This window comes from Cydia amplana, chromosome 1 (genome assembly GCF_948474715.1).
Source record: "Cydia amplana chromosome 1, ilCydAmpl1.1, whole genome shotgun sequence".
Lineage (NCBI taxonomy): Eukaryota > Metazoa > Arthropoda > Insecta > Lepidoptera > Tortricidae > Cydia > Cydia amplana.
In genome coordinates this window covers 4,914,671-4,937,919 of record NC_086069.1, presented here as the reverse complement: position 1 = coordinate 4,937,919, position 23,249 = coordinate 4,914,671, and the positions used below count along the sequence as shown (strand labels likewise).

General features: G+C 36.4%; 1 protein-coding gene across 1 annotated transcript in view; it reads right to left on the bottom strand.

Moving 5' to 3' along the window:
* Window positions 1–603: 603 nt before the first annotated feature.
* Window positions 604–23,249, bottom strand: part of LOC134662043 (F-box/LRR-repeat protein 7) — a 103,845-nt gene continuing 81,199 nt past the window's right edge. The window contains exons 5-8 of the mRNA XM_063518312.1: window positions 15,726–15,911; window positions 8,039–8,184; window positions 6,295–6,468; window positions 604–956 (exon numbers count right to left, since the gene is read on the bottom strand). Coding sequence (XP_063374382.1) covers window positions 744–956; window positions 6,295–6,468; window positions 8,039–8,184; window positions 15,726–15,911 — 719 coding nt within the window. The 3' untranslated portion in view covers window positions 604–743. The remainder of the gene's footprint in view (window positions 957–6,294; window positions 6,469–8,038; window positions 8,185–15,725; window positions 15,912–23,249) is intronic.

The window sequence follows — 23,249 nt, the reverse complement described above, 5'->3', positions numbered from 1 at the left end:
ACTTACCTAACTAATGTTAGTAGTTGGTCGGTGGTACTACAAAACAATAGCCCTCGCGGCCATACATAAAATATGGCCGCGATTCTTTTAATAAACGAGATGGAGGTACAGTCAGTGTAAAACTATGGGTCATGTATAGGCGAATTAACAGCTACCTATGAGACATATTTTTGTGTAACTTGTGTGCAACCATATTTTTACACTTGACTGTAAGTACCTATTAGAAATACTGTGGGTAGTATAGTAGATAGACATTTCAGTACCTTTCTGTAGTAGAAGAGATTTTGTCCTGAATTAATGAATGGACATAGTACACGGTATCTTTATTAAAGCGAAATCGAACCCTGAATTCTTCATCATTAAATGTCTCCATGTGATTAGAACGTTGTCGATACACGGGATCTCTGGGTGGTTCCATTAAGCGATCAAAAAAATCATTTAATTCGTCGTCTGAAAACTCATTAGATAGATTCATTTTTAGTATTTTTCGATTTCACGACATACAAAACTTTTTACATCGATCTATCAAATAACTTAAACCGCCAAAAAACTTCCTTATCTGATAGGTGATCTAACCTATAATTTACTTAGCACTTTATTTACCAGTTAAGCTTATTTGAAGATTGTGAAACGCCAACGATGACTTTATTCGCCAGATAAGTGGCAAGTAGCTTATTCAGGACTTTACTTGGACATTGTGAAACAGGCCCTAAACCAGGTTTTCGATAGAAAGGGTTCTAGCATCAACAGAATCCAGGATTAGTATGTTCAATGACGCATCGCTTGCAGTATTTCTTCACTGCCCGGTACCCCCTCAGCGTGACCGGCGTGTCTTGGATGTTGAGCTGCGTCAGACCACGGCAGTAGTACGCCACAGCCTCTAGGCCATCGTCTCCGATTAACTCGCAGCCGCGGAGAGCCAGCTTCTTCAGGTTGGGGCAGCATCGGGCGAGGATCTGCGAAAAAGTGTTGATTTTAAGCTTAGAATAAATTTAAAAATGGAAAATTACTATCTTGGGTGAGACTTTAACTCACGGCCTCTGGATCGATACTCCAGCGCTCTGCCATCTGAACCACCAAGACCTCATCCATAGCCAGCAAATGTTTCCAGCATATGGGTCAAGGGGACCCGAGCGACATCTACCGTAAGAGCGTTACACTTCTTGAACGGCTACCGGAGTTCCAAGTCATATTGAAAATTCACCAGTTACGATGCGCTACCCATACTATTTTTAATATTTAAGTGTTGATTTAATTAAATTGGACACAATAAAAAAAACGGCCAAGTGCGTGTTGCGCACATTTTTTACACTCTTTTTATTTTTCTTAAGAACGATTCGCACTGGATCAATCAAAAACAAAAAATCTCGTATTTTGAATGGTCGAACTCGTCTTCTCGGGGGCTAGATAGGTATGGTGATACTAGAATCATGATGTGCAAAATCACCAGACTTTAAAAATGTATTTGCTTTATCTATGATAATGACTCTTAAGTTGAAGACGATAGGTATTATTTTCGGTTGCATAAGTGATCGACAAAATAGGCGAATTCTAGATAGATTGTGTGTTTGATCGTACTTCTATGATGGATGTGGAACATTTAGAATTGTACGTGACATGGTAGTTTTTTCTTTCGTGTATTTCTCTTCTATACTTCGTTTTTTTAGCATTAGAAATGAGGTAAACAATCATGATGTGTCTTTTAATTGAAAAACACATTTTAAAAATAAGTTACGGTAAATATGTAACAATTATGAATCTAACACGATCTTTTATAGTCTTTTGCTTTCATAAGTAATAGTTATTGATGTTTAAAAAGTGTTTTTCAATTAAAAGACATGTCAAAATCGCTTACCTTCTTTCAAGTTCTTTCTAATGCTAAAAAAACGAACTATAGGAATAGAATTATAAAATTGAAGTGTTAGACATTATGTGAGTAGCTAACTATAAGATTCAGATTGATTTAAGTATGTTAAATAGAATAGAACTTCAGATGCTCAAAAGCAAAAAAGCAAAAGCTTCTGAAAAGCAAATAGCAACATAATTTCGGTTCAGAATTGATTGGTTTAATGTTTTAATACTATGGAAATTAGATCCACCTAAGCCCAGTTACATAACGTAAGTCTCAATGTAATATAATATACTTAACACAAAACTACGGGAAATTTGTCTTTCTACGAGTTCCTTTTGTTCTCGTTATACATCACCGAATTGTAGGTACGAATTACCAATAAGAGAGGTGCAACAAGCAATTATGTAGCCGTATAGATACGTCCAATGCATGTACATCACTGCAACTATTCAAAGCCATTGTGTCGTGAGCGTCCTTGCTGTCCCGAGCTTGAGCATAAGCTCAAAACTTAAGTAAGTAGTTTTGTTGCATTAGCAACAAAATTTTGTAGGTACTAAAGGGGCCCACTGATTTACAGTCCGCCGGACGGTATCGGCCTGTCAGTTGTTCGGAACTGTCAAAATTTTGTTCTTACTGGCAGGCCGATACCGTCCGGCGGACTGTTAATCAGTGGGCCCCTTAACTATAGTTTATTCTATTCAAAATTTATAACGATGTAAAAAAAAGTAACTCTGTCGTATTAATTTAATTCCATACTTGGAGGATATAATCAAACGGAGACGCCATGTCTGTAATTTTCTGTACAAAACAGTCTGCCGATTTTTGCGGGGGAGGGGAACGTCAAATGTATGCGTAACGTAAAAATAGCCATGTCAGATAAACGTCAGTCCATATATTGTGTATGACCGTTGGCCGCCTATTTTCGACAGAGGGGAAAGCCCGTTAATGGCTACTCCGTTTAGTTGTATCCTCCAAGATTCCATAGATACAAAATTTTGTGTACCTGATTAGTCAAAAATGGTTCGTCTAAGCTAACTAACCGACTAAATAGACCAAAGTGAGATAATGTCATTATAAACGTCATATTATCAATATTATCATAGAAATTTGACATTAATGATGATATGATGCAAGTGGCATGCTGAGATAGTTTGGTCCGACTCTAGCGCATTTTAACTAAATAGGTACCTATTTGTCGGGGGCTATTTATAGCTGCTATTTATAGAATCATGATAGGTCTGCGTCAGCAACCACGATGTCCTAGTTCTCATTTACCGAATATTAACAAGATGCAAATAAGCAATATGTCCAACGCACACGAGCGGAATACATCAAGACTGCTACTATTCAGAGCCAGTCGGTAGGTAATCCCTAAGGTGTCAGTGTCTACATATAGGTAGCTTATACAACAACTGATACCTATGTAGGTACATAATTTACTAACTAGTAATACGTTTGGCGCTCTCTGCGGCATTACCAGCTCAATACAACTTTACGAAAGTACTAGATCATTCAGGTATTCCTCGGATTGCATGGAAAATGTATTTAGTCAACCTAAATACATTTTATGACCTTTATATTAATATATCAGGTGTAACCAATTATTCAAAAAGTATACCTACTATTTTAATCACCGGTAGTCGAGTGGTCAGAAGTACCGCTTCTAAATCAGAGGTCGATTCAAACCGTGGCTCACAGTAATGAGGTTCTGTGAACTTAAGTACCTACCAAATATAACTTGAAGTTTTACCTATATTTACATTGGCTGTATCGATGTCGATAGTCGTATGTTATTTGCATATGACAATTGACCGGGTTTCATTGTTGAAATCCCGCTCAGGGATTGTACCTAGTCGAACGTATTTGAATTCGATCTACTTACAAATAGGAATGTATCCCTAATACAAATGGAAGGCCAAGTCAATAGCAGCCAACACAAAACATACGTTCAATATGCGACACAAAGGGGAATAACGAGCTAGAGCAGGGGTTCCCAAACTGTGCGCGGCGGCGCCCTGGTACACCGTAGACAGTAAAGAGGCAATACTCCTCACCATGTTACCTATTTATTCCAAATAGTCTAGCCGGGTAAGGGCGCCGAGATTAAATTGTAAGCTTGCAAGTGCGCCGCGGACTGTAAAAGATTGGGAACCCCTTAGCTAGAGGGTGCATGACATCTTTGTTGGGATCTCTGTCTAGATATGTCACAATTATTGTCGCATTTCTTGTAAGACTAAAGTGTCATTCAATAGAACTTCCTAACTATGTAAACAAACCGCCATACTAAAATTGACACTGAATGTCAAATTACTAGTAACTTTTGTTTACATAGTTAGCAAGTTCTATTGAATGACACTTTACCGCTTGACATCATTGTTAATAGTTTTGTGTCTTTTACTACATGATTCCCAATTTAACAAATGACCAACGCAGAATTTCGCAGACTGGTATTCAGGATGACTCAATCTAGACCGAGCCGGGGCCGGGCCGGAGCTTCCGCCGCTTCGTCGCCCGGGCCCGGCCCGGTCTAGATTGAGTCATCCTTTATTCATAAACGAGCTACAAGCTTCAAATAGCTCATTATTGTTTGTGCCAATCTGTCATTTTGACATTTTAATAAATAAAAAAACTATGTACAAGGGTAGGTAACAAAATATTATACAAATGAAAACTAAAACTAAACTAAGTTTGACGTATATATTAAAAGATAAATTAATGCTTGTAATTTCTATGAATAAGGGGGCAAACTTTTGCACTTGTTTTATATACTAATACCATAGTATTTTCTTGTAAAAACTTTTTGAATTAAGTATACAAAACCATTAAAATACAGGTTAGATAAAGGATTTAATCATCCCACCTGTTAAACTGAAGGCATATCCAACGTAATGAAAATGCTTTAATATTAATGAGTAAGACGTAATCAAAGGATCAAGGCTAAAGTTATTACATTATACGTCGGAAAACACGTCGGGACTTCAAAAAGCTTGAACGTAAACAACAAAGCTTTTCATACCCTTATCAAGATATTATTTTACACAAGATTTTAATACAACATTTATAATTAGTACTGTCAAAAGTAGCAGTGCGAAATGTGCGCTGAATTTCTTAAACTTATTTCTATCAAAACATCTGCGCCAAGACGAGACAAAGGGCAAAAGGCAGAGCATATCTTTTCTCGGCACGTTTCGTCGTATTTTCGATGTAGAATCCTCATAGCTTCTTAAAGCCCTTCCGGGGCTCAATAGGAGGTTAAATTATACTCCTCAAGTAAAAATGCGGCCTCTGATTGCCAAAAGTCAATATTTTTGCGTCAAGTCAACAGCCTTAATTGTCTACCTGGGGCCCGTTTCTCAAAAGCTTGTTATACAAGCGGATGTCACCTTTTGACAGCTTACGTTAGAAAGGGACTTCCACTTGTAATACAAGCAGATGTCACCTTTTGACAGCTTTTGTTAGCCTTTCTAACAAAAGCTGTCAAAAGCTTTTGAGAAAATGGCCCCTGGTCTACGAGATTTTTTTCTAAATAAAAGAACTGAAAGAAGGTTCTGGATTAGAACAGTAATTGATTTATATTTGTTTTGACTTTATTATAGGTACTCGTTATTATTACAATCATATATGAGAAATAATGAAACTATATACCTATACAGTATATACTATACATACAGGATGGCCCAATAATACTTAGTCAAAGATTTTTTACTGTGCATATATTGTTGATAATTTTATCAAATTTTGTGTATAGTGTATCAAAGCCCAAAGGAGAATAATACGTTTTCATTAAGTAGAATCATTGCAGTTTTAATTTTTAACTCATTCACTACCAACATTTTCGTAGCGCTACGCTCGTAGCAGATCCCAGCGTTTTCCAGCTTTGTAGAGGTAAAGACTACGAACAGAAAATCCCGCACTCAATTATTAATTACATTTAGTAAAAAACGTGTTTTAAGTAAGAAAAATATCCCTAAAAAATGCTTCATAATTTTTCTGGCACCCTGTACCTACTATTGATACTCGTCACGAGTGGGAATATTAATGAAGTGAGCTTTAATTATAATATTTATCGGGGCTTATAAAAGTTAATTGATGCGACTATCTCCCTAATGACGTCATTTCCAGCTACTATCAGTGATGATATAAGCTTAGATTTAATTATAATATTTGTTTGTCGTCAAGGCTCAAGGCACTTATCCTGGGCCACCCTCTAGCCACGGCTTCTGCGCGCGTTCAGATATCGCAGCTTGTAGCATCACCAACACAGATATGAATATATCACCAAGTTAATATCTGATTAGTGATTACTAATGTATGCGGTTATGTAATCATTTTTTGCTTATTTTTTTTTCACAACCTCAGTCCTTTACGTAGAGTAGATCTACCTGCCAACGATTTTACATCGTGGCCACTTTCATTTAAGCAAAAACTAGTAGCATGTTTACCTGTAAACCAGCCTCTGACACGTCAGTCGCCCCGAGGTCCAAGGCTCGTAGCCTGGAGCATCCTCTAGCCACAGCCTCGACCCCATCATCTCCCAGCGCGCCGCAGCCGCGCGCGTTCAGATACCGCAACTTGTAGCATCGGCGGGCTAGTGTACGTACTCCGGAGTCTGACACCTGGGGAATAATTTCCGTTTTGAATGATTCACGGTTGCACTAGACTTTTATCGACCGGGATATGAACCGTCATAACCTTTTATATTGTTTGTTGACTTTGTTTTGTATTGTTGTAGAAAACAATACAAAAGGTATTTTATACGGTCGATATAAGTTTTTGTTGGATCGAGTATACTTTGTGAGTTAATTATGAAAAGATACCTTACGCACTAAGATAAATTACGATGTCGCGCGATTTAGAAATTATCGACAACGAGGCCCTTGTTCATAATAGACATCTTAGTTTGTGGTATGCGAATTAAAAGTTTGGATTAGACCTTGAAAGTCTACAGGTAAATTTAAAAAGGTATGGTACTTAGGTACAAAAGGTTGATAAATTTTGATTCTAAAATGGTTCTGGCTATTTTAGGCGTTATTTGGAAGCAAACTCATTTTCATCTGGACCCAAACTATCGAAAGCGTTTTGACCTAAAACCACCTGAAACTTATTAAACTAAATCCAATTAAAGTTAGCTAAATCAAATTCCATACCAAAACGATTCAGTTCTAGTCCTTGAATAAAGGCCAACTGTAAGCTTTAAGCGGTTTGTAAACGTTTTCGCTAGAATTTTCATTTACATTGAACAAGGTAAATAATTTATATCCACAAAGAGTTTAATCTAGGAAAAGTTTACTAAGTTTTAAATATCTTTTCTCGTTACTATAATGATTATACACATTTCTATAATAGTAAAATTTTTGTTTATTGCATCGTAAAATTATACGTTATCACTAAATTAATTATTGTCTAGATATAAATCTACTTATAAACGGAATTTTGCAGACACACTTGCACGTTTATTGAACCACATTGCTCTAATGCCCGCACAAGGCAACTTCCCCTGAATCCCGTTTACTTTACATATTAATGACGTCATTCATTTTCAGCCGACTTATTCGGTCATATATCCCGCATACCATTTACCTGACGTATCGTTACCGAAGAGTTCTCGGTTTGGCAGAAACAATTGATACTCGCTGGATAATGGCCCACATTAATTTAATATGTAGCTTCTGCGCACAGTAACATTTGGTAATATTAATCAACATAATTGCCCATCAGGCATATGGAATATTTCACTGATACTTGCAGGGCATTTCAGTAGTGAAAATAATTTGAAATCCAAAATCTTTTTAAATAGCCAGATAACTACAGCAGAACGCAAATGTTTCATTTCACCTTGAAAAAGCTGAAGTGATACGACTGGCTGTCTATAATTATGGTGCCTGCAGCTCAGGAACCTCAACCCAACAGCCTCCATAGATCTCTATCTAATCGGAAATCTCCACTGGAGTAGTGGGGATTATTAAATAGTTAGTGGGGATTATTTTTGCCCCAAAGTGTACACGTAGGAGGCCTTAGGTATCTCATTACTCTGATCCCTGACACTGTCGACCCTGAGCATTGGGAGGTATTTGCTAGATAAAATACATCTTTCCACCGTCTATGACAATGTACATTTTTTTTTAATTTAACCGTATCACAACCTAAGACGTAAAACGTGGCGTGAACTACAGCAAAGTACCTTACCTGAGTACACTTAGCGACGGAAAGGTACCGCAGCGCCGGGCCGAGTTTCGCCAGCTCGTAAAGACCGAAATCCGTGACGCCCGTACAGTCGGACACGCTAAGCTCTTTGAGCGCACAGTACGAAGGGATCCACCGGACACCTCCATCTGAAATATACACAATTTTAGTTGAGTGTACGCCTAATATTCGATGCTAAAATCCCCTAGGATCCATGACACCTAGAGGCCAATTTGAGCTTACATTTGTTACCATTATCATTCGCCCGTGCGTCTTGCTCGCGTTTATACATGTCCACACAAGTACAAGTGAAATTCACGCACGAATGATAGCAAAACTACTTAATTTTTCTGTTCGAATTGGCCTCCTTCTTTGATATTTTAAAATAAATTGCATTCAAAATTTGAGCAGTTTCTACGCCTATACTTTTAAATGCAGAATTCCAAAACAATTTACCGTATATAATTAAACAAGAGTTTTAAACAAGATATTATAAAAGTGGATGCAACAGAGAACAATCAACGCTCGATCGCGGTATGGAACTTTGTAAATATGAAGGATGACCGGGAATTATATAGTGCAATCTAAGTAGGAGGTTGTCTATGGTTTCCTCGGACGAGAGAGTTCGGAAACTGAAATTCATTATTGTTTCGTTATACAGTGAAATATTAACAGGCTACCTACTGTTAGGCGGGTCAGCACAGTTCATAATGTATGAGAGCTCTACATGAATTCTCACACTAGAGATTTTTTGAGATGTGATAACCTATGTTGCAAATACTATATTTAAAAAAAAATCTCCACAAAATATGTCACATGGTTTTAATAAATCCAAACTATTATTAAAATAGAAAAAATATATCAAAACATGAATCCGACACTCGAGATTTTTTAATATGCAGTTCTCAAACATATACTCATTATGTATTTATATTTTCTCCCAGCTTGACACCAAAACCAGCTCCCAATAATTTTCTTTATTAAAAATATTTTTTTATATAAAAATAACAACTATGTGTACATAACAATTACATGTTAATTAAGCTCTGTATATTTACTATATCCTACAAAAAAATCTCTCACGTAAATTAATCCATTTAATTACTATTAACCATTTTTGTTTTGAAAATGTTTTCGTTGCTTCGAGAAAATGGACAGTGGGTTTGTTTTTCACTTTCTCAAATCTCTTTCTCATGTTAGTGTAACAACAAAAAATCTCCCACGTATATGTAATATTGTATGGAATAAAACCATTATTAAATCATCCAAGCTATTTAAATTACCCTAAATGGCGGGTACTGATTCACTGTAGATAACGTTTTATCGACTTCCATATCTCCGTCTCACTTCAATGTTCGCGGCAGACGATTGTTCCGCTTCAACAGCCGAGAGTTCGCGATCCGGTCGACCGTTAATTCTCCCATGACTATCTTACCCAGTTTCATCGGTATGCGTTGCGCGCTTACTTAACACACCTCAGGCCAAGCTCCTATAAAACGCGCAATGCATGCATGCATTGCGGTATCTCCTACGTCACATATGTCAGCTATGAGGCTATGACATGGCTATGACAGACTGTGGCAGTTAGTTCCAAACAAGTATACAGACTTGTCTACCCACCATAAAGTTTAGCGTAAAGAGAATATATCACTCCTTAGTGAAAAACCATACGGTTTGTGCGAAGTTGAGCGTTATGTCAATGCTAATAAAGATGATGGTTTGACTTACGGAAATGAATAATATAATATCATTTTATTTTATATTTCCAATTCCCGTTTCATTTACACCCAATATTAAATCTTTTTCCGTAATAAAATGCGTATATAATTACTGTCATCATCTGTATTTATTTTATTTCTTTAACCCCCGTTATTCATAAACGCGCTACAAACCTCAATTAGCTAATAATAGTAATAATCGTTTGTCCTTATCTGTCACTTTAACTTATGTATTTGTAAGTAAGGGATAAACATAATTGAACTAAATCAGGCCCGTAAAGTTTATGAATAAAGTGGTTAATCTTTATTGCACAAAAGAAAAACCTTATAGTACAAGAGGCGGACTTAATGCCATAAGGCATTCTCTACCAGTTAACGATGGCTTGTCCTCCGGCCCATTTGATCGATGACCTCCTTTGATTATTTATTTTTAATGGACGCCAAAATCCAGACAGGAACTTCGATTTTGACATTTACCATAGTAATGCAGTCGGTAGCAATGTCGCGCTTCAAAATTGCTGCAGTCGACTGCATTGCTGTAGAAAACGTGAAAAAGGTCATTCAAAGGGTAATAGGGTTATATACACCGCGGGATTTAATAACCCGAAAGATTTAAACCAACGATTTTAGAGCCTAATTAGAGTATATAAAGTTATATAACACATAGTCCAAAAACCCTTAATTTAAGAGATATTAATTATTTAAAACAAATCACAAGTAAAAAAATCTCAATTCTAACACACCCTTATGCGTGACGTAGCCACCAACTAATTTTACACGCAGACGCACTAACTACATGGTTATTAGCCAGTTTCACTTTTAATTAAGTTTGATATCCTACAAAAAGGTTTCACTACCGAAATTTTGTTCTGTTCTCAATCACGAGAGTACAAACTATTTACCTTTACGATAACTGGCTGATAGTTTGACGAAAATGACGAAATTGATGTCAATAAAATGACATATTTCATATGTCACACAAGATATGCGCAAGATAACATCTTTAAATTTGATTGACTGTAATAAATAAAATTCATTTAGCGGATATTCACTTTGTGTACGGATTTGGAAACCCGAAGAACTATGTGCTTCCGGCACGACGGACCCACTTCAGCCTAGAAGTTCGTAAATTGGCTAGACGAACAATACCCTGAGAGGTGGATTGGCCGTGGAAGCAACGTCCTAACCTGGCCCGCCCGGTCACCCGACTTAACGCCATTGGTTTTTTTCTATGGGGAACTCTGAAAGATAAGGAAGGAATACTCAACACCAGTGAACTCTGGAGAAGAATTATTAATAAAAATTCGAACGGCTTCCGAAGAAATAAAGAACACTTTTGTAAACCTAAATAATGAAATCCGTTTAAAATTAAATCTTTGTGCTGAAAACGGTGGTACACACTTCGAAAACCTAATTCATTAAATTAATAAAAAAGCGTAATTGTTTAACATAGTTGTTTATTTTACTTTACTCAGTATAAATCAACACATCGAGAATTTAAAATACGTACTGATAAGCATGATCGATATTTTAACAAAAGGTCATTCAAGTAATCATCCCTTTCCAGCTGTAGTATGAGTTAAAACAATAAGAGGCATGATTTCTTTCGGATATAATCATGGTTAATGGCTTTGGTTACCTCACTCAAAGGAAAAGATTTTATCGCAAAGTTTCAACAATAATAACTGCACTGTACCTACTGTTGTAGTAATTAATAAAGTTTTGATACAATTTGTGGTATTTTGAGGTGCCAATCAATTGAAATAATTTCAACGTAAACATGATCCTAGACATAACTTGACACTTCTTGTCATGGAACACATGTCACTGCATTCGCCGTGCATCGTATGATATCGGAGTGATTCATGAAATGTCATGCTCGCTCTCTGTTTCTCTACTTGAGATTAATTAAACTCGCTCACTCTCTGAATAAAGGTTTGTTCACAAAGAAGCGGTAAATTAATATGATTTAATTTGTACTGAAATAGTAGTTTAATTAAAATATATAATTGGACCCATGTTGATATAACATTATTTACTCGTACTGTCGTCAAAAATACGTGATTTAAATCTTACGGGTTATTAAATCCCGCGGTGTATAAAATGAAATGATGCATTAATAAAACTTTAGTTAATTAACAATATTATATTAAATCATTAACAACTTTGACAGCACGATCTCTTCGCAGGTAGGTGCTCTACAAGGAGTTTATATTACAACATTATTTCCAAGAAATAATCTCTCATTGTTACGAAAATGTTGGTAGGGTGGCTTTAGGTTACTTTTCGTTCATATCGTCTTGGATATGGGTGAACATGGTGTTAATACACTCAGTATCAATCAACCTGTAAAGATATTGTAGCCTGGCCTTTTCTCGAAAAGTCTTCTAGAAAAAATTACGCTCATGTCGTCTCGGATATGAGTATATTTGGTATCAGTGCATTCAGTATAATATCCTGAACACAAATATATGAGATGACAAGCGCGAAAGTGGTGAGGGTAGTTGCTATGACGCAAAGTTTTTACCATTTTTCTTTTAAACATACCATGTGGGGTACCAAATGAAAGGGCCTTGTAAGTAGATCACAAATATATAACACACTGTAACACTTTTACTACTTAATCCAACAAATTATTTGAAAACGTTCAAAAATTTCACAATGGGTTGAATTCCAACTGCTCTAAATTGACTAAGATAACTTGATCCCAAGTTTCCTTGCAATTATACGTAATCGAGGGCCAGGCTCATACTAGTTCTCATGTCGCGATGCGCTAACGCTAACAAAAACTAAGCGTTACGAATTGCTGACATTTGCTTCTTTTAGTTTCACTCTACTCAAGCATCGGATGACAGGATCGTTGAAAAGGGACAAACATATCCTTTGACGTTACGTTACTCTTCTCGTGAATTGTCAAATTTTAAAATTCGAAATTAGCTTTGGAATTTGTCCGGGTGGCTATTCGAAGTATAACTTGGTGGACGGTACTTACTAACCAAATAAGCTTGAGATCCAGTATCATAGATAGTTGTAAGACTTCAAGGGTCTATTTATATCTGACTGTGCATCCTGTATTCTAAACGTTTTGTGAATAGATATAAAAATTGACACCTATCATTTTTCACATAAACACAGACACTTTATGCATTGAATTATTAAACCTTAACGCAATGCCATAAGTCATAAGGTATATTTTCCTAATATACCTTGATGCTAATTCGAACTTTGTTATAAAAGATGTCATTTTATATCATTCGCGCGTGCATTTCACTCGTACTAGATGAAATATGTATTGGTGCGAGCGAGACGGTTGGGCGAATGATAACAAAATGATATCTTTTTGACATCTTAAACAAAGTTTGACTTGGCCTCTGTGGAAGCCTGGAAATACAGCATACTTCATTGACTTTTTATGCTGGAAATTGATTTAATAATTGCGAGAAAAATAAGTATGTTATTCTTCAATAACTTGTACACTTACTGTCAGAAAACTAGAAGTGTCCATTAATTGTGTAGAACATTATTTGCTGTTTGTTTCCAATATCATGCTGCTATTCTGCGAATATAGCAGTTCCTCAGGCAGATAAATTAAACATGATCGAAACAAACACTATTAACCACAATAGTAAACTTTTCTCTCAGTGTGGGATATTCTCGGTCATGAAAAACTTACAAAGTTATTGTTTTTTTCATTAAATCTATAATTAATATTATTGCCGGGAGAAATTCTGACCGTGTAGTCGTGTAAGCTTCATAGCCCATTCTTCAAAAAATCTCTAGTGTGAAATTACTGTTTAGGTAGTATAAAATATAAAATAAAAAAAATGTTATTTCTCAAAAACGGGAACAGATATCAAGTTGTTAATTCGCAGCCGGGTATTCAATATGATATATAATTCACCCGTGTAGAAACATTTGACTGTGCAATTAATGTAACTTTAACTTTATATTGACTCCACTATGTAGGCAGATCAAAGAGTTTTTCGTTCTACCCGTCTATTAATGACTTTAAATAAAACAAAGTCGCGCCAAAACGGACCCTTTTTACCTTTATGGTAAGGAACCCTGTTAAAAAACTGGCCAAGGGTGCGTGTCGGGCCACGAATAATGGAGGTTTCCATACCTTAAGACGATATGAAAAAGCCATTAGAGCAAAAGGGTGTAGGTTCCTTCGCGGCACTTACGTCCTTTTAATAAAAAGATAAGTTTAATGGAAAACAAACAATTAATGGTTTTTTTTTTCGCGCCCGTTACAAACCTTAGAGGCGGCACATTTCTTTGCTCATTCGAAGCGATTAATTTCAGAAGTATGCCACTTCTCATCTAAGGCCCTAGCTACCTCGTAATTAAATAGGTATATACATTTTGTAGCCAAACCCACGAATACAATCATCATGGAAATGTATTATTATGGTAGCAATTCAACTAATCAAGTCCACACAACATGAATTACTATAAAGACTATAAATTTCAGGAAATAGGGAGTAGAATGTACCACTGATACACGTCCTTGTGGCCATTAGTTTTATAAACAATTTAGAAAATATATATTTATAAAGCCTATGAGAAAGTGCTTGGTAACTCTAGATACAATAATCAAAAGGGGAAAATCTTTGCTTATTAAATCTAATAAGGGGTTTAGTAGGTATTGGGTAGCCTTCAGTTACCTATGTTTTTAGACCTAACGTTATTTCTTAATTTCAATTTATTCATTTTACCTCTAAGTCAGTTTTGTTTCCTCAGTACTGTCAAGCATTTTACAAAAATACCTAGTCGTACCTATACAAAATACGCTTGACTGCTCGTATCACTAAAGCTCCATTTTATTTGTCTTCTATGACATGGAAATGCAATAAAGTGCGACCGCAGAGTGCGAAGAATTTCCTGCATTTATTTCGTGTGGTCTAGATAAAATATAAAGTTATGTTACCGTCGCGTATGCACAAAATAGTATTTTATACAATCGTGATATAATGGACAGCTTTTCTTGCTGAGTTGCCTAAGTAAGGTAGGAGATTGAAAAGCTTGATTATATCACTATTGTATACAATAATTTTTCTACGAATCAACAATAAAAATACTTAAAACTAGTAGAAGAATCATATATGTAGGTAAAAAAACCCAAAGTATACAGTTAAGATGCGCGAGCAGCTGCGATACCTTCATACTCGTACGCGACCCGGCCCCCGCGCCCCGCGCCCCCGGCCGGTTGGTCAACGACACCTTCTCGTAACTCATGAGGCTCTGGTACTTGCTACGCGCTTTCGATTGGTCAATTTCATTATAGTTGACTAAACTGTATCGAAATGAATATTATAGTTGAGTTGGGGTCCCATAGTGGAAAAAGTATGCGATTTCACTTTGGTATACGAAGTCTTAATTCAAGCATTGCAGTCGACGAGTAGAAAAATATTATTAATTATGATATATAAATATACAAGGTGCCAAAACACTGTCTACAATTAAACGTGTGGAATATAGCAATATAATTAGGACTAAGCGAATAAAAAAATTACGCAAAAATTTACTTCATTGTGTATCGAAATTGCACAACCTGGAAACGAATGTATCTTTTCCTGATACTGAGGATCGAAGAACATGTGTGCACGCAAGCTAGCATCTGTCACAGCTCCATGCAGTTGGTCAGATATATTACTGATTTATTTTTTTAACCTTTCTTCCCAAAAGATAACCTTATATATAGTACAAAAGCTGGAATTTCTTCCAGCCATATTCAATCCACTCCAGTTAGTTTAACAATTACTTACCTGTGACAAGGGTACATCTTCGTATTACAGGTACTGGAGCAATGGACACGTGTGCAACAACGCACACAAGCCAGCGTCGGTGAAAGCTCCACAAACGGTCGTAAGAATAATCTGTGCAATCGGTCAGGTCTATGTACTCCACCGGTGCGACGGGCCGCTAGCCGGCCCTCGAGCCATGTCCGCTCCTGTTAATGTCAGAATTACCTGTGACAAGGGTACATCTTCGTAGGTACAGGTACTGGAGTGAAGGACATGTGTGCAACAATGCACACAGGCCAGCGTCGGTGACAGCTCCACAATCCGTGAGGTCTATGTACTCCACCGGTGGCCGGCGCGTTGCTAGTCGACCCTCCAGCCATGCCCACTCCGGCCAGTCCACGGATGGGCAGCCTGTTAACAATCACGAGTCGTTAAAATAAGGTTACACCTCTTTCCATACAAAATTAATGGCAATATAAATACCTCATATCTTTCACACGTCAAATAGTAAATATATGATGGATTCATAGAACGGGAGTAGGTATTCATACAGTGATTATCTTTAATAGCAAAAGAGGCCCTAGCAAGAGTTTAAATAGTCTGTTTAGTAAAAACATTATTAAGGGCAAGAAGATATCCTAATGGAAATATTACCTAAATACCATACAATAAATAGAAAACTAAATAGTGTGTAACGTTCGGCAGGCAGAAACTAAATCTACCTGCCGAAAAATAAATAAACTTTACAAGAGGTACCGTTCCAAATCTTTAATTATATTATAGAAAAGCCATCATAATGACTGAATATATCTCAACCTGAACAGGCAAAAAATCTGGTGTACCTAATGGACAAGAGGGTGTAATTGAGTGAAAAAGATCCATCCTCAAAAATATGTCTGTCTAATATATGCCTTTTCTCTTTGACAGAAAGCTCTAAATTTATTGACAGTTTTTTGTGGGTTAGGGTTTTTCGCTATATTACGCCCACCTTTACAGTCCGAGCGCTCGGTATACAGCGTAGATCCCATTCTCACTCCGAATACCATTCAGTAGGACTAAGATGGTCGGTTTTTTATCATCTGTCATCATGCCTGTCACGGTCTAACAAATATATAAGTGCGAAAGTGACGCATGACATGACAAGTGATAAAACAGCGACCATGATACCATCGCAGCTATGATAGTGCCTGTGAAATTACGTCAGACACGATTATTTTGTATTTGTGACCACGGAATAAAACACCTCGGAAAACGTAAGTGTAAGGCCTGAGTGGACGCTCGAGTTGGGCGTGCAGCGGGGCGGGGCCTGCGGCGTGCATGTTAAACAAATGCAAACGTATATGAGCGGCCTTAGTGCACGCTGCTCAAATTACTCATGAGCCCGACGCCACGCTGCACGCCCCGCCGAACGCTCCGCTTCGAGCGTCCACTCAGGCCTTACGCTAAGTTATTTACGAGGGAAGTACTTAGCGTTGGCACTTGGCATTAAGAATAAAGCAGTAAAGAAACAGTAGTCATAAAAACGATTCATGGCGCTATAAACGTATGCAATAACAAAGGGGACATTATCGTAATCTGGAGCGCTGTTAAAATGCTTTTTCGATACTTATGTTGCATTTTGCAAAATATTTGTGACGTGTACTTACATTGGCCAGACTACGCGGTTAGAGTCTGTGCGAAAAGAGAAGAGTCGTAAAATGTATGGGTCCAATACATTCTACGACTCTTCTTTTTCCGCACAGACTCTATAAGGTGTTAACTACGTGTTCGGGTGCTCATTAATATTTTAATAAATCTGACAAAACCTTCATGGTTTTTATATGTTCCTTTTGTGTACACATTTTGCCTCGTTTTCTGACGTCATTTCCTTATTTTTACCCTTGTAAAAATATGACGCATGAAAGAAATGTATTGAAAACTTTATCATCAGTCCCTATAGAAACATCGATATTTTTGCAGGCCTGGCCAGTAAGTTGGATTCAAGCGAAGAAATGTACCACCATTAATATTTAAAAAACAGCGAATACTTTGAAAGTAGTCCTCTAAAAGATTTTAGTCTCACTGAATAAATAAACCTTAAAAACGCACTTAACTTTAAACGATAATTCCCGGGAAAACGACCCACTTGCACTTTTTGATATTTTCACTAATAAGGGGCAAGTGCACGGGTTTTAATAAATAGGCAGTAAATAAGTGATTCTCCTAACTAATATTTGCATACTAACCATAGTATAGCGTATGTATAGGCAGATGCGGAGCCAATAGAACCAATCATTTACCTATCCTCACTCAACGCAAGGACAATTTCTATTGATAATCAACAAACACATTCCTCGCTAAGCATCTTCGCACATCTCCGGTGGAAACGCAGCACAATAAATAGTTTCAAAACAGAATATAAGTTTGGATTACTAGTAATAAGATTATTAATGTACTTATACAATCTGATCTCTATTTTACAAATTATATACATTTGTATTAATATTTTTATTTAAAAGCGTATATCGCCCAAGTCTCTCAGACCTGTCTTGAACTCGTAACCACTAAATTAACAGTATCTATGTTCTTTGATGATACGAGTATACTATTGTCATATCAAAAGTCTAGTTTTAAAATTTTACCGTTGATATTTTCATAATGTAAAATACAGAGATGTGCGATGATTTAAATAATGGCTAAAGCTCGGAGCTGGCTAAATAATGGCTAAAATACTTTCATTAACCAATTCTCGCCAGAAACGGGGACATTATCTTCCACTTAGAACAAATTCCTAAGGGCCCGGCCACATGTCAGCGGTGCGGCGCCGCCGCCGCCGCGCGGCGCGGCACCGCAGAAATCTGCGGCGACGCCCGCCGCAACGCAAAATTTTGCGGTGCCGCGCTGCGGCGCCGCAAAGCGGTGCGCGGCGCCGCGCGCGGTGCCGCAAAGCGGTGAGTTTCGCCGCGCGCGGTGCCGCAAAGCGGTGAGTTTCGCCGCGCGCGGTGCCGCCAAGCGGCGTGCGGCGCCGCGTGCGATGCCACGCTGCATAGTAAAGAATAAAATTCGACTACCAGTTGTTTAATCAGACATGGATCCCTTATCCCTTCACACGTGTTCTGCTCTTGCTGTTGTTATAGCGATAGCGGTTCGCCAAAAAACGCTGCAAATGGTGTTAAAGGTATCAAAATCGGTACGATTGATCTTTAGGACATTTGAAACAATTTTACCCGAAGCACCAACAAATAAAAAAACTAGAGGAGTTATGACGTCATCTTTTTTTGTATGAAATTAAAAAAAAAATTGTTTAGAAACCTATCGTGTGTAGGATTAAACGAAAGGGCTTTCTGAGCCGATTCCAAAAATATATCACATCATTACATTTGAGTCATTTTTTTTAAATTATAATAAAAATATTTTTCAAAACATACCAAGTTTGGGTTTCTCCAGATACAATACCGTTAAAATTTTTTTTGTTAAATATACCTCAAATTATACCTAATATCCTCATATCTAATTCTAATAAAGCAATTTTGAAAATATTTACATTTAGTATATTTGTTTTACTCCCGAAACGTTTTTTCTACTCCCGTACATTTATTTGTCATTTAAAAGGTTCATACACACACCTTTAAACCCCTATGTTATAGTTGTCAAGACAAGTCTTAAGTCTATTCCCCAAAAAAGTATTTGTGCATACACGCACTATCTTTTTGGTACTTTTACTATACTTCGTGTAATCACCACTTAAAAAATATTGTATTAAATACATTGTTGCCAACCTAATTTTAATTGATTGATGAGTACTAAGTGCATTGCTGCTAATGTACAAAATATTCATTAGGTTCTATAGTAGAAACAATAAAATTCCTTCAGAAGTCAGAAACGCGCATGTGACACCCGTAATATAGCAAGATCCATAGACTACGAACGCCGCTTAGCGTTGCTTGTTAGTCTCGATAGGCTACTGTGGCCAAAATCGAGAAAAAAAAACTATCCAAAATTGTAATTTAACTAAGAGCAAGTACCAGGGCCTCATGAGTTACTAGAAGGTGTCGCTGACCATCCGGCCGTGGGGCGTGGGGCGCGGTGGCCGGGTCGCGTATCTTAGCTGTATACTTTTGGTTTGTTTACCTACATATATGTCCTATACGATTCCACTTGTTTAAAGTATTATTTTTGTTGAATGAAAAATATTTGTTAAATTTACAATTTTTTTTTTCAAAGTAAGTAAGTGCTTGGTCGTAGAAAAAGTATTGTATGCAACGTTGTTTAACCGAGTCAAAAAATACTCGTGGCGTCTTTATTAACAATTTTCGGCTTCGCCTCAAATTGTTACTCACGCCACTCGCCTTTTTTGACTCCTCTTAAACAACGGTTGCATAAAATACTATTTCAATTTTACAAAGTGTAATAATACCCCTGCCGAATTATACTCATAATGTCATTCGGGTAAAATAAGAGTATTGAAACTTGGTTTACATGTTCCTTTGGTAATATCTAAGCTTTAAGTAAGAAAAAGTTCTCATGAGTGGGGGTGGAGAACTCGGGGAAAGGGGGGGGGGGGTTAAAGGTGAGATTTTGCAGTTAATTCTTACATAAATAATTTTTACTACGACTTATAGATTCCGAGATATAAGCGACTTTCTGGAAAACCGTTATACTTATATTAATTTTATGCTTTCTATTTAAATATTTAATTGAGAGATTCATAGATCACACTTTGTAAAATTGAAAAATTAAAAAAAAAAGTACTTCATGTAATTATTTTCAAAATTGCTTTATTAGTGTTAGATACCTAATATCCTCATAGGATATTAGGTATAATTTGAGGTATATTTTACAAAAAAATATTGAACGGTATTGTATCTGGAGAAGCCCAAACTTGGTATGTTTTGAAAATTATTCTTATCATAATTAAAAAAAAACCGGCCAAGTGCGAGTCGGACTCGCGTTCCAAGGGTTCCGCACATTACACAATTTTTAACAATATGTTTTTTTTAATGAAAAGTCAGTAAAATGTCTTTAAAAAACCCGTAGGGGTCGGATCAAAAACTAAGTACTTAAGTCCGACTCACGCTTGACTGCATATTTCTAATAGGTTTTCCTGTCATTTATAGGTAAAGAACTATTTAGTGTATTTTTTTTCAATATTTTAGACCCAGTACCTAGTTTTAGAGATAAAGGGGGGAAAGGGTCATTTTTTGCCTATTTTCTTGAATAACTGCTAAACTATTTATCTTAAAATGATCATTCCAAAGTTTAATTAATAATTAAATTAATAAACTTTATTTTGAAACACTTTTAGGTACAGAAATTTGCAAACTTTTCTCAAAATGAGCTCTTTCATTTGATATGTAACACGATATCTTAGTTTGAAAAACTTTATTTTTTAATTTGCTCTTTTACCCCCCAAAAGTGGCCTACATATTTAAAATTCATTTGTTTACGTTACATATATGTCCGTCTTTGGGTCACAAACTTACATAGGTATGTGTGCCAAATTTTAACTTCATTAAAAGTGAGTAAAATGTCTTTAAAAACCCCGTAGGGGTCGGATCAAAATCTAAGTACTTAAGTCCGACTCACGCTTGACTGCACATTTCTAATAGGTTTTCCTGTCATCTATAGGTAAAGAACTATTTAGTGTAATTTTTTCAAAATTTTAGTCCAGTAGTTTCAGAGATAAAGGGGGGGAATGGTCATTTTTTGCCTATTTTCTTGAATAACTGCTAAACTATTTATCTTAAAATTATAAAAAATATATATTTGAGATTCTCAAACTGAGGTCGTTCATTTGATATGTAACACGATAAAGTTTGAAAAACTTTATTTTTAAATTTCTCTTTTACCTCCCAAAAGTGGCCTTCATATTTAAAATTCATTTATTTACGTTACATGTTCGTCTTTAGGTCACAAACTTACATATGTGTGCCAAATTTCAACTTTATTGGTCCAGTAGTTTCGGAGAAAATAGGCTGTGACAGACGGACGGACAGACAGACAGACGCACGAGTGATCCTATAAGGGTTCCGTTTTTTCCTTTTGAGGTACGGAACCCTAAAAAAATGACTAAAATGTAATGATATGATATTTTTGGAATCGGCTCAGAAAGCCCTTTCGTTTAATACCACACACGATAAGTTTCAAAACAGTTTTTTTTTAATTCCATACAAAAAAAAGCTAACTCATCTCGTTTTTTTTAATGGTGCTTCGGGTCAAATTGTTTCAAATATCCTAAAGATCAATCGTACCGATTTTCATACCTTTAACATCATTTGCAGCATTTTACTGAATTTCTCGGTGTACTGCCAGCGCTATTAAGAAGGCGCAGAAATAAAAAAACAATTGAAAAGAAAATTTTGGGTGAACCCATATCTTCGTATAATGAATGAAGATGCAAATCATTTCAAAAGAAAATACCGGCGCGGCACCGCAGAAATCTGCGGTGCCGCCAAGCGGCGTGCGGCGCCGCGTGCGATGCCACGCTAAACGCGCATAGTAAAGAATAAAATTCGACTACCAGTTGTTTAATCAGACATGGATCCTTTCACACGTGTTCTACTCTTGCTGTTGTTATAGCGATAGCGGTTCGCCAAAAAACGCTGCAAATGGTGTTAAAGGTATGAAAATCGGTACGATTGATCTTTAGGACATTTGAAACAATTTGACCCGAAGCACCAACAAATAAAAAAAAAGAGAGCAGTTATGACGTCATCTTTTTTTTGTATGAAATTTAAAAAAAAATTGTTTAGAAACCTATCGTGTGTAGTATTAAACGAAAGGGCTTTCTGAGCTGATTCCAAAAATATATCACGTCATTACATTTGAGTCATTTTTTTTAAATTATAATAAAAATATTTTTCAAAACATACCAAGTTTGGGTTTCTCCAGATACAATACCGTTGAAATTTTTTTGTTAAATATACCTCAAATTATACCTAATATCCTCATATCTATATCTATTTATTATTTATATTCATTGTATTTGTTTAGTTGTGTAAAAGTAGGTACCTACTTTGTTTTGTAATTATAACATGATATTGCACCGCCTACAAGTTATCTGATTTGCCCGAAGGTTGACTGGTAGAGAATGCATTTTAGCATTAAGTCCGCCTTTTGTACGTTTGTATTTTCATTTGTGCAATAAAGATTAAATAAATAAATAAATATCTAATTCTAATAAAGCAATTTTGAAAATATTTACATTTAGTATATTTGTTTTAATTTTTTTCTATTCCCGTACCTTTATTTGTCATTTAAAAGGTCGTACACACACATTTAAACCCCTATGTTATAGTTGTCAAGACAAGTCTTTAGTCTATTCCCCAAAAAAGTATTTGTGCATACACGCAGTATCTTTTTGGTACTTTTACGATACTTCGTGTAATTACCACTTAAAAAATATTGTATGAAATACATTGTTGCCAACCTAATTTTAATTGTCATCTCTGACAGATGAGTACTAAGTGCATTGCTGCCAATTTACAAAATATTCATTAGGTTCTATAGTAGAAACAATAAAATTCCTTCAGAAGTCAGAAACGCGCATGTGACACCCGTAATATAGCAAGATCCATAGACTACGAACACCGCTTAGCGTTGCTTGTTAGTCTCCATAGGCTACTGTGGCCAAAATAGAGAAAAAAAAACTATCCAAAATTGTAATTTAACTAAGAGCAAGTACCAGGGCCTCATGAGTTACTAGAAGGTATCGCTGACCATACGGCCGTGGGGCGCGGGGCGCGGTGGCCGGGTCGCGTATCTTAGCTG